Source organism: Phoca vitulina, unplaced genomic scaffold (assembly GCF_004348235.1).
Source record: "Phoca vitulina isolate PV1807 unplaced genomic scaffold, GSC_HSeal_1.0 scaffold8, whole genome shotgun sequence".
In the NCBI taxonomy this organism is placed as follows: Eukaryota; Metazoa; Chordata; class Mammalia; order Carnivora; family Phocidae; genus Phoca; species Phoca vitulina.
In genome coordinates, this window is record NW_022589711.1 from 6,637,789 (window position 1) to 6,650,179 (window position 12,391).

Below are 12,391 nucleotides of genomic sequence, written 5' to 3' on the forward strand. Positions count from 1 at the left end.
GGTAAACTTATCTTTACAAAACAAAGCATTTACTATACAAAAGATCACTCTTTAAAGAATTGCAGTTATAGGGCGCCTGGGTGGCTCAGTTGGTTAAGCGACTGCCTTCGGCTCAGGTCATGATCCTGGAGTCCCGGGATCGAGTCCCGCATCGGGCTCCCTGCTCGGCAGGGAGTCTGCTTCTCCCTCTGACCCTCCCCCCTCTCATGTGCTTGCTCTCTCTCATTCTCTCTCTCTCAAATAAATAAATAAATAATCTTTAAAAAAAAATAAAAATAAAAAAATAAAGAATTGCAGTTATAAATTATTTTGTTAAATTAAATGACTTCCCGTTTTATGCTGTGGTGTTCACTCATTTCTACTATAGAAAAGGAAATATAATATTCATAATTTCTACATGTGCAAAAGTATTAGACAGACTTACTTATTTTTCTTTGTCATTCAGAAGATGAAGATGAAACGTTGATTTCCTGTATAAAATTAGCCAAATCCCAAGAAAAGAAAATTAGTACTGTTAGCACAAAAGGAAAGGAAGAAATGAAGATTGGATTGGATTCTATTTCGGCATCACTGGCTAGATCCAGCACTGCAACTGGTTGCAACTTGGCCGACATGTTATCCCACAACGAAGGTGAAGTTCAGATGTGGAACAGCTGGAAGACTTTTCCAGAAAACCCTCTCTGGACACGTGCTGATTTCCAAATTGCCCAAATTGGACCCTGGAACAACTGTTCTCACTGCACTCACCACCCACCACTTAAGCCTTCTTATACAGATTCGGATCTCCCACACTCTTGGGTAAGTTTGTAAGCTAAAGCAATGTATCATCTCATCTGGATGTTTTAACAAAAGTGCTAATCAGTCAAATTTATCAGTATCAGGAAAGTTACTAGAACTAGAGTTGTCTTTCCAAAAAGCAATGTAGCTCTTGTGACTTTTGCTATCATGTTACTATTGTGTATATACCTCGTGTTCAAATAAACTACTGCACAGTATTTTTTAGAGAATTTTTTTTTTTTTTTTTTTTTTTAGTTGAGGGAAGACTTTGGATGTTCATTCAGATCAAGATGTGGATTGAATTGTCTAAATCACTGCGGTGGTCATGAAGTTTCACTGACAAATAATAGCTAATTTAAATAAGCATTTTCCATGTGCCTGCCATTCTTCTAAGTACTTTATTATTTTATTTAAATCTCACAACAACCCTGTAAGGTAGGGAAAGTTATTCTAATACTGATTTCCCCATTTTATGATTGAGAAAAATGAGGCACAAAAAAGTTAGCAACAGGTACAATGTCACAGAGCTAACAAAAAGTGGAGCCAAGATCTAGAACCTAGACAGTCTTATGCTAAGGATCCTGCTTTTAGCTAATATATTGTAGTGTTTCCCATACACTAAACTAGGCCCTAAGGCAATATGATGCAAGAGAAAGAGTATGGACTCTGGAGTTAACAAAATTGGGTTTGGATCCAAGCTCTGCTACTTGTTTGGCTTGGGCAAATGAATTAAAACCTTTCAACTTAATTTTCCCAATTATAAAATGGAAATAGTAATATTAAATTCATGAGGTAATTGAGAAACAAACTAAATAACACAAATATCCTAGGACTTAAGAGTAATTTTTTTTCACCTTGATTGTAGGTTACTTAAGGCATATGTTTTGTACCTTCATTTCTCTACAGTTCATGGTCATTTGTACTTGTAGTGAATAAATGGAACAACTTTGTGTTTCTAGGATCCCTACTCTATACCATTTTGCTCTAAGAATCCGTCTCTCACTAGACAGATGCTATATTTCATGGTGCACTAGAGCTCTCTGAAGAGGCTTGGAGTCCTTTTCACCTTTCAAGACTTGTGTATTAAGTTAGGTCTTTGCAGACTAGAGCTAAAGTAACCTGTGTTCAAAGTACCACATTAAATATTACAGGTGTCTAGCAGCAGACTTGGAACTGATAAAACTGTCCAACATCAATTATTTTTAGGAACGTCTCTGCCACTTCCTTAGCTTCATCTTCTCTTTTGGGGCCACTGGACTTAGCGGCCTTCTTCCTGGAGTACTTTCTTAGAGAGCAGCTGGTAATATAATTAGGAACTACTTCTGAAGACTCCTCTTGACAGCTTCAGAATCAGGATCAAGAATAATGACTACTTGGCAAGTAGTAAAGCTGGTGTATAAGAATCTAAATTCACATATTTAGAGCTTCTTTTAAGAGTAAAATCTGGAATCCTTAACTTGGCAGTCCTGGATTTTAGCAATCTGACCTCAACCTAACTGTTCAGCATTGTCCACAACTTCTTCCTTGTGTATTTCCTGTGCTGGACTGCCAAACTGGAATGATTTGCTTATTCCTAATGACTGTCTTGTACTTTCCTGCCTCCCTATCTTTGTGTTTATGTATTGGCCTCCACCTAGCATGTTATTCTCGCCTTTAACCATTACCCTAGCCCTTAAGACTCAGATTACTTTGTTGTCCTTTAGAAAGACTTCCTGGGTCATGCCAGATAGAAGTAATCACTCCTTCCTTTGAAATTCTAGAGAACTTAAAGGCATTATTCTTCCATTATATATTTATCAAACTCATATTGGCATCACTGTATACCAGTTTGCAATATTGGGCACTGGGGCACATACACTGCCCCTGTCTTCATGGAGCTTACCGTACTCTACCTTATAGTGGAATTAGTTGAGCATTTGTTTATTTGCTATAGGTAATTTATCTTTGTATCCTCCATAGTCCCTAAAATATTATGGGTCCTCGATTAATATTTGAGTGGCATTTGCTAACTAAATGAATGGAGCTTGAGAAACCAATGGATTTTGTTTCCATAGATCTACATAAAATATTTGTCCCCATTCTTCTAACTGTTCTTCTATTAATCCAATTACACATAAACTCAGTTATTGTCTGTGTGTGTCTGTGAATGTGTGTCTAGATTTAATTATATATACATAGTAATGTTTTTCTTTTGGTGGTGGTTTTGTCTGTTTTAGTACATAACTAAATGATTAAGTAAATGAGTTTTATCTGCAGAAGGTCAAACATAGCTACAGAATACTCAGAATTTCAGATGATAATGTTCAGCATTTGTGACAGGAAAACCTCACTGGATTTGGAGAGAGAGTTCAAGAACATGCTAGAGTTAAATTGGTTTGGTAACCTTAATGAGACCACTTACACTCAGGGATTTGAGACACAGAATGAAAGAAGTTGGATGAGTGCAAATTATTATTTTTATATTCTACACATATATTCTATAATAATACCAAGTGAAAAATACCCACTTTCATTTTAGCATAGCTGGTATTTTTTTCTGTAGTAATTGCAGGGTTATTATTTGGGTTATACTTTAACTTTCATTCTATAGAAGGTACAGAAGGCAAATGGTGTTGAGGGAAAAGTTGTGCTTCTGAAATGAGTGTTACTTACCATCAATGACAGGTAGTCAGAGGTGACATTTTTGCAATTTTAAAGGGTAAAAGTGTGACCAGATTTTTTTTTTTAAATCTACCAACATATGCAGATATGCTGGAGCTGGGCCAAAACCCCACATTTCAGGAAAAATGAAACCAGTCCACAAAGACACTAGTTTCTCCTTGACTTGAGAAATTTCAGCAACAGTAGATTCCAGTGTCTTTGATCCTGTTATCAAAGCAGAGTTTTCAGAGGGCCTGAAATTGACGTGTCTTCCAGAAAGTTCCAGAAAGTGATAATCCCACGGCAGGCTCATACTCTCAATGCTGGTTCTGAGAGAACTGGGTTTAACGCCAACTCTGACGTCACCAGCACAGTGAGCTTAGGCAAACTCCTCACCCTCTTTAACCCACTAATTCCAATTCTGGACATTGCTGTCAGACCCTGCTCAGCCCCCCTCTTCTGAGTGACTCTTTCTGTACTGAAAACACCCATCTGTAAAACAAGGTTATCGACATCTACCATGTGGGGCTGTTGGGAAGGTGGAAGGAAATGGTGCCAGGACTCAGGTGATACTCAGGTTCACTCAGGTGAAACAAAGAATCCAGAGGCTTGCGCTGGGCTTGGAAAGAAGCAGTATTTTAGTCAGTGGAAATACCATAAACAAACTGAAATCAGACAGGGAATGTATTATTTGTGAAGGGCTTTTCACAGAAGTCAACAGGAGGAGGATGAGAGACCCACAGATCTTTAACGTGCAGTTCAGTTGTTTGCAAGGTCTATGGGATCTGGAGTGTGGGGGACGATAAGTGATTATGGAATTGATACAAACTGAGAAAGGTAAAGACCAGATTTATGCAAGTGTATACTCCACAAGAGAAGTGTACAAGGAAAAACTACTTAAGGATGCAGGGTTTTTTCCCATATCTGAGGTGAGTGGTGTAGAGAGGGGATTTCAGATGCATTTAAGAAAGGTAATAGTGGAGGTAACCAAAAATAATATTTGAAGCCAAGTGTTTACAATCACTTTACAAGAAGAGTGATTGAAGGGTACTTACGATGAAGCTCTGCATGCTAAGAGCTTGAAACATCTTAACAAAAGAGGAAAGTGAGTCAGAAGAGGCTTGGTTGGGAAGAAGGGCAAGAAAGAATAAAATACATATGTTGCAAAGGAGATGAGACCTTCCCTTAGTATAATGTTATGATAATAGCAAACATACTTTTCACAACCTGGGATAATTTTTCAGATTTATAAGAAGGATAAACAACTTCTTTTTTTTGTAATATAAAGAAATGGAAGTAATCTTGACATGAAAAGGAGGAGCAAATATCCATTTCTCCCTTTGTATGTCTAAAATATTTTATAAAAATAGTGCGATACATTTAAAAAGTGATAATAGCAAAAGCTCTTTCAGGAAGAAGAAAAGTCAAAGGCCTGAAATAACAGAACAGAGACCCAAGTACAGGATAATTCAAATACAATGTGGATAGAAAAGTAATAATGAGAATTGGATAAAAATCAAAGAAAAACAAGTGAGGTTTATATACAGAATCTCAAGGTGAGAAAATAAACAGAGCTCTACTGAAAGCATCTTCAAGTACATGAGAAGAGGATGAGAAGAGTGGAGAAGAGTGGAGCGCTAAGGTCTTGTTGGCGTAGTATGTGAACTACTGCACAGCTGCCCCAGAAGAGAAAGCATGGCTAATGGAAGATTTCTCTAGGGAACTGTTTCAGTGAGAGGAACAGGATGTGTGCTGAAGCTCACCAAGAAATAAAGGAACAAAATATTTTACAATTAACCTTTCGATTCAAATGGGGAGTAGTGAACCCTCTAATTATTGACATGGGGAAATGCTCCGGGGACCCACAGACCCACTGCTGAATGGTATAGGAGTTTTTATACTGACCAAGAAAACTACTGATCTGTGGGAAAGAAGTGACCAAAGCAGGATCAGCTGTTTGGGGGCCTCTTCTACTTTCTATTCTCCACCTTGGCAATCTCTCGCAGTGTCTCCGACCCTGGTCTGCTTTCTTCAATCAACATGACATTGTCATTACCAGATTAATCTACCAGATTAATTTACTTGACTAATCTACCTGATTAATGATTCCAAAGCTCAAATCTAATGTTACTGCTGCCCTCACAAGCCTTTAAATATCTCCCCAACACCGACAGGGTCAAATGCAAACTCATTCACCTAATCTGCCCTCTTCACTAGATCCCCACAAGTCTCTTTCACAGACACACTCTGCCGTCGGCAAGGTGATACCAAACACAGTGATTTTTCTCCATCTTCATAGCTCTGTTTATACTGTTTCCTCATTTAGTCCTTCCTTTCTTCCCTATCTATATGATGAATAGTATGGAAGTTTAAAAGTGTAGATGGATAAGTAAGAATCCATGATGTACACTTTGAAGAAAAAAATATATATATATGTATATAAATATATAAAAAAGAATGAAGATTCAGAGGACCAGTAAAAAGAGAGTAAGAGAACACATGGTTTAGAAAGAAAGGACATGTTAATTTCATAGATTCCACCATTTTCTTTGTACATTAGTGATGTTAGACTCCTACCAAAAAGCCTTTGTGGTCCCACTGAATAAGACATTCTAAGAAGACTGCTCACATATCCACCCAAAGGGAGGCAGGCTATGAACCATCCATGCATAATTTCTCATAGTTTCATGCCCTTGTGTTCAACTCTGACAGCAAAAACCATTTGTTAGAACAGCTTTAAACTTTTATCGGCTGACACTGGAATTATGGGAGTATGGAAAGAGAACATGGATTCAATGAATAGATTTGGACAACTTGTGAAAAGGCAGAGTAAATGATAATCTAGACTGAGAAAATCAAAAGGAAAAACAGAAAAATGTGATACAAAAATACCAAAAGATAATCTATAATTTACTACATGCTGCCCTGAAATAGATGAACTTGAGAATTGAGATTCTAAAAATAATTTTAAAAACCTAAATGAACAAGAATGAATAATGAATTATGAATATTTTACATGGAAAATTTTAACTAAACCAGTATGTTTGGTGGAAGGAGAATTAACATTTACCCAAGAGAAGAGTCTGAAAAATAGGAGATGCTGCAACAGCTTACTGATTCTTTCATTCCTTCATTTATCCACTCATTCACTTGTGAGCAAATTCATGTTAAGTGCCTCCCGAGCTACTTAGTGTATGAATGTACAAGCTCAGAAGTGTGTACGTGGGAGATGGCCAACCTACTGTTTCATATTTATAATGAGAGTTTATGGGTTAAGAGGACAAATCAAAAAGGAAGGGAATAAATAATCACAATCCTTGGTATAAAAATCCACTAGGATGGCAAACACATTAAAGACAAAAGTCATATTTTGAGTGTGTAGTATGGTATGTTGGAGGCCATATTACTCATCAAAGGAGCACAGGTTGAGGCCAGGAGCATCACATGGGAGTTCAACTCTGTCACTTACTAGAATCACTGTGGGTCAGTTTGCTTAATCTCCAGTCTTCTGCCCCCTCAACTTTAGAATGAAGGAGAGCTATCTATTAATTTTAAGATCTTATTTTATTTTTGTTTTTACGTTCAATGTTTGGGGCTATGAGGACACACTGAGGGTGATGAATTCTATGTACAAAAAGGTTAGTGCATAAAGATTTTCTCTCAGCTTTGTCAAAGCAGCTCTTTTTTCACTCTTCAGATGACCATTGGTGACCTTATTTCTATCATTTTTTTGTCCTAAGCTATTTTAGGTTTGGGTTTGTTTTCTTTTCCCTAACTGTACTTCCTCTGTCCCAGCTACTTCCTCTCTCTCTTCCTCATGTTCTGAACCAGAAACTGTGGATGTGAATATAGACTTCACTTGGGATACAGCCAAGTTCTCCTGGCCATGCAAACTTCTTCATGAACCAAAATGTCCACATTTCCATTCTCAGAAGCTAAGAAGGCTTCTGCCATTCACAAAGAACATTTTGAATGTCATTTCAGAGGACTGAATTTTGCTTTGAAAAATGGGTGAGTGAAGTTGAAGTAAGATTGTAAAGAGGGGAGCAGAAGAGCAGGGGCTATGCAGGGTAAAGGAGTGCTGGGTTGGAATGAGACACCCTCTTTTGCCACCACCCCTCACCACATACACACACATGCCCTTGGTGCCACCCTGAGTGGTTCATGCCTTTGAGATCTTGTTCTGACCAGGCAGGCACATCGAAATAATGATGATCATGGCTTCCATTGACTTAGCATTTGACCGTGTTTCAGGTGCTTTTATATATGCGATCTTTGTATCATGATTCATTAAGGTGGTGTTATTGCCCCCATTTTTATGATAAAAATCTGAAGCTAAAGAAGTTGAATAATTCATGCAATGTAATAGTACGTGGCAGAGCTGGATTTTTAAGCTCACATCTATAACAGTCCAAAGTTTTCCTGCAAAGATCACAGCTTTGTAAGGTTTGAGACTAGGCTGGTAACTTACCTATGCTTTGCTCATTTGTAAAAACGAAGACATTAGTTCCTACCTCACAGTGTAAAATGAAATGATCCATGTGAAAGTGTCAATTCAAGGTAGGGGCTTAATAGCTTAATAACTAGAGTCCCTGCCTTCAAGGTACAATATAACTTTTCTCATATTTTATCTTATACTAGTTCTGTGAATTAGGCAAAACATTGCTGCCATTTTACACATGGAGTAATTGAGGCACAAGAAAGATTGAGTGACCTGTGGTCCCTCAGCAGATGATGGCAGATACTGAACATCAGCCTCCTAACTCTTAGTCCAGACTTTTCCTATCAGTAAGTTGTCTTTTTGTTTTTTTGTTTTGTTTTGTTTTTCAGCAGAAAGATAAACAGTACAGGGTAGAAATTCCATGTGTGTTGGAGCCAAATAAGCCTGGTCTTGAACTGTGTGACTAAGCCAATTGATTTCTCTGAGTTTCAGTTTCTTATCTATTAAATAGACATAATGAAGATTTCTACGTGGAGTTCTTGTGAGAATTAGATGTAAAGTGTTTCACTGTACCTGATACCCAGTTGGAACTTAATGAAGAAGAGCTACTATTTTTAGTGACAATTATTACTATTTAATTATAATGTACAGTTATGTGTTTATAATTATTTATCCTTCACTCAATGAACACAGCATAATGTCTAGGGTATCAAGTATTGTCCTGGGCTGTGGGGTCACAAAGATAGCTAAGACACCTACTTGGCATTAGGGTCTCACCATCAGTAAATCTGTGATATCATATCATATGCGATAATGTTGTATTAAATGTACATACTAGCTTTCACTTATCTTTAAGATTTTTTTTTTACTTAGTTTGCCCAATTTTCCCCCTGGCGATAAGAAAGCCAGAACTGCTTAGTTCAAATGTACACAGTATGGGTAGGGTGAAATTCTGCTTTTAGCTTCCTGGGGCTGCCATAGTGACTGCACCATGCAGACAAAAAGATGTGGGGATGCCTGGGTGGCTCAGTCAATTAAGCATCTGACTTTGGCTCAGGTCATGATCTCAGGGTCCTGGGACTTAGTCCCACATCCTCGGGCTCCTCAATCAATGGGACTCTGCTTGTCCCTCTGCCCCACCCCCAACCCTCCACTCATACTCTCTCTCTCTCAAATAAATAAATAAAATCTTAAAAAAAAAAAAAAAAAAGAAGGTGGGGCTGGGGATGTATGTGCTGTGCTTACCATTGCCCTTTTCTGACTTCCCAAATTATCACCATATTAACAGCATGTTACTTACATAAAGTTATTTTAGCTTTTAAAGGCTCCTTTCATATATTTATCATAGCCATATCACACATGCATTTCATGATATTTTATTTCAGAGTCAGAATATAACTCTCAGGCATAACTCACCTTTTTAAGAAGAGAATGAAAAATGAAGGAAAAGAAATTCATGTTCCCTCTCCTTCCTAGGAAGTTGTAAAGCAACTGGTTGAACTCACTCTAAAAACCCATATGAATATTCAGTGTAAGATCTTTATGCATCTCGTGGTTCCTAGCTATTAAATACAACTCTACTGATAAATAGTTGGGTTAGAAATACGGCCTTATTGCAGCTCACCTTAAGCCCAACCCGAACTGAAGCCCACATCTCATTCACAGAAAGGGATTTTTAGCCAGGATACAAAATGGAGTAAGTTCAAGAAGTCATTTATTAATTCCCTGAACAAGTTGTTGTGGAATATTTACATTAAGGAGGATAAATGTCAGGTGGAAGCAGGCACTGTGAACCTCATAGTCCAATGAACGACAAACATAGAAATAATCACACGAATAAACACGAAATGAAAGCTTTGATAAGGGCTATGAGAGCTCCGCGGGTCGGTGAAGGCCTATAATAAACAAATTTGATCTAGTCAAGGAGTCAGGAAAAACTTATAGGGGTAATGATGATTGAACCCAAATCTGATGAAAGCAGTGGGAGTTAGTGAGCCAAAGCTAAGGAGGATGCGACATCGGTCAGGATGGCTGGGGCAGAGCGAGGAGATGTGGTACCAGGTAAGTCTGGGGAAGGAGTCACACCACTATGGCTTAACTGCTTCTCCTAAGTTTTGTGTTTTGTGCCCAAAAAGCAGTGGGAAACTATACAAGAAGTCTTTTAAGCCAGTGGCTTGGGGTTGTTTTTGTTGTTTGTTTGTTCCTTCTTTGTTGAAGGTGTGAGATATGTGCTGAAGCTTGTATTCCGAAAAGATCCCTCTCCATAGTGATGGGACTAGACTGGGGGCAGAAACAGGTTCAAGATGATGGTGACTTGAACTGTGGTGGTAGAAAGAAGAGATGAATAAAAAGCTCTCGGGCTCGTAGACTTATGTCCCCAACGTACACCTTTCTCCAAACGAAAGAAATGTCAGTTTTGAAAGTCATCTTTTACGATGCAAACCGAAAAGCCCTGTTCACTTTAGGACACATGGCCACAGATGACAGCAGAGAAGCAACACAATGACATGACCGCGCATCCCAAATCTGTCCTGTAATTTTTAAAACTCAGAAGCTCAGAGCCACCATAGTGACTTAATGGAATCATTACCAATGGATAAGGAAATGTCATCCATTTGCTTCCCCTGATTCCACTTGGACATAGGCCATTGTTTCTACGAAGAGTGGCTTGGAGCCATGCAGGGTTTCAAGGGAAATTGGCCTTTCATGGGGCCATACGAATAGATAATGCATATTGCCCCCATAAAATCTCTAATGAATATTAAGGGTGGCTTTCATTTGTGGTGATTGAAAGGAACTCATAAATTCTCTCTCTAGGATGCGGGAATTTTCTCCTCCCTGTGGAGAGATTTAATGGATTTGCGGCATTCTGAATGATTTGGCAAGAAATCAGAGGGACCTGCGCAGTCACCCACAAAGGGCACTTAGCTTCTTGAATGTGATAGTCACCACCACAAAATATTTTCTGTAAGAACCCAGAGTGATTGATGCAACCCACCGTAAGTCATGACAAGGTGTCAACTGAAAAACTGGAAAAAGAAGTGGTTAAAGACACCGCAGCTTTAAAAACAAATTTGACTTTTAGAGAAGGGTTATTTCCTTTTAGAAAAAAAAGTTAGACCTGCCACCTGCAAGAAATTTAGATTAGTTGTTTGTGGCAAGAGCCATCATATTTTGAGGCCACTGTGAGCTCCTACTGCTCTCTGTATGGAGTAGATTAAACTGTTCCCACACAATGATAAATACGTCGCAAAGAGCCATAACAAGAACACAGTAAGCTGTAGCACTTAATGGTACAACTTCCAGTTAGAACAATATTCTTAGGGTTTCTTTGGCCAGTTCCCATTTTATGTGTGCTATTTTTTGATAAGTTAATTTTTTACATTTGCAGAAATCAATATCTTTCAAAGCTTTATAGGACTAGGGAAGAGAATTAGAGGTATGAGTTCCAGAGAGTTTTGTTAGCTGTGTGGCCCTGGGTTAACAGAACACATTCTGAAAAGTGCAAAAATAATCTATTAAAAAAAGCAGGTGAGGATTAAGATTAAAAATACCATCAGCTCTAAATTTTCCGTACGTGTGGAAGGAAAATGGGGAAAAATGCCCGAGGCAGCAATGACCCGAGAGGCATTCAGATTTTACTACGGAATGTGGCAGATGATCTGTTTTTAGAGAAAGTAACTTTTTAATGCTTTTTAATGCTAGACTTTCAATACTTGAAGTAAAAAGAGTTCTGGGTAATTTTGTTTTGTTGGAATAGTGTATTTCTTTGTGAAATGAATCAAGGATCTTGCTTTTTCATCCCGTGAAATTAGATACTCTGCAGAAAGTTAACCCAAATGCCCTTCATCCTACTTATGTGAAGAAATTGTTACTATGATTTAAGACACCGATTCCTGTTTGATGCTGGCTAGCAAAGCTTGGCTCAGGGGGGACATTTTTCTAAGTGTAGACTTAGTTCTCAATTGGGCTTCCCTTGGGTGGGAAGATTCTGGGTTGGAGGACAAACCAGATGGTATAGGCTGCAATTTCCTTAGCTGTAAAATAAATGGATAAGACTAGGTAACCACTAGGATCTCTTTCAGGGATAAATATTTATGAATCAACTTTGTGAAGGAATAAATAGCTGTTGAGGATTATATTAAGTCATCATCTTGGGGATGGGACTTAATTCCCATGAAAATATTCCTAAACTTAGAGCCTTATATTTTGAAAGGTAAAATGGTAAAAACCTATCACCCAATTTTAAATAACTAGGCAATGTGTGGTGTTCTAACTTGGGTGTCTTGTCATTGCACACTTACTAGAACTCAATGCTATTTGGATCTGAAAGGTTGATATAGCTTCATTTATGAGAGGGACTTAGGGAGCTCATTCTAGATGAGAATCAGAGGCCTTGGGAAACTGAAGGTTTGAAGGAGAGAAATGACATTGGAAGAAAGAAGTGCAGCACATCTGATGATTCCAAATAAAATATGTTTCACAATTTTGCTAGAATATTATGTCCTAAAACTGTATTTCTCAATGTGTGGT

The 12,391-nt window shown here is 38.1% G+C and overlaps 1 protein-coding gene across 1 annotated transcript in view; it reads left to right on the top strand.

The window, feature by feature from the left end:
* The first annotated feature begins 445 nt into the window (after window positions 1-445).
* The window catches only part of SAMSN1 (SAM domain, SH3 domain and nuclear localization signals 1), a 78,066-nt gene continuing 66,120 nt past the window's right edge, over window positions 446-12,391 (top strand). The window contains exon 1 of the mRNA XM_032406302.1: window positions 446-798. Within this exon, the coding sequence (XP_032262193.1) occupies window positions 538-798 (261 nt within the window). The 5' untranslated portion in view covers window positions 446-537. The remainder of the gene's footprint in view (window positions 799-12,391) is intronic.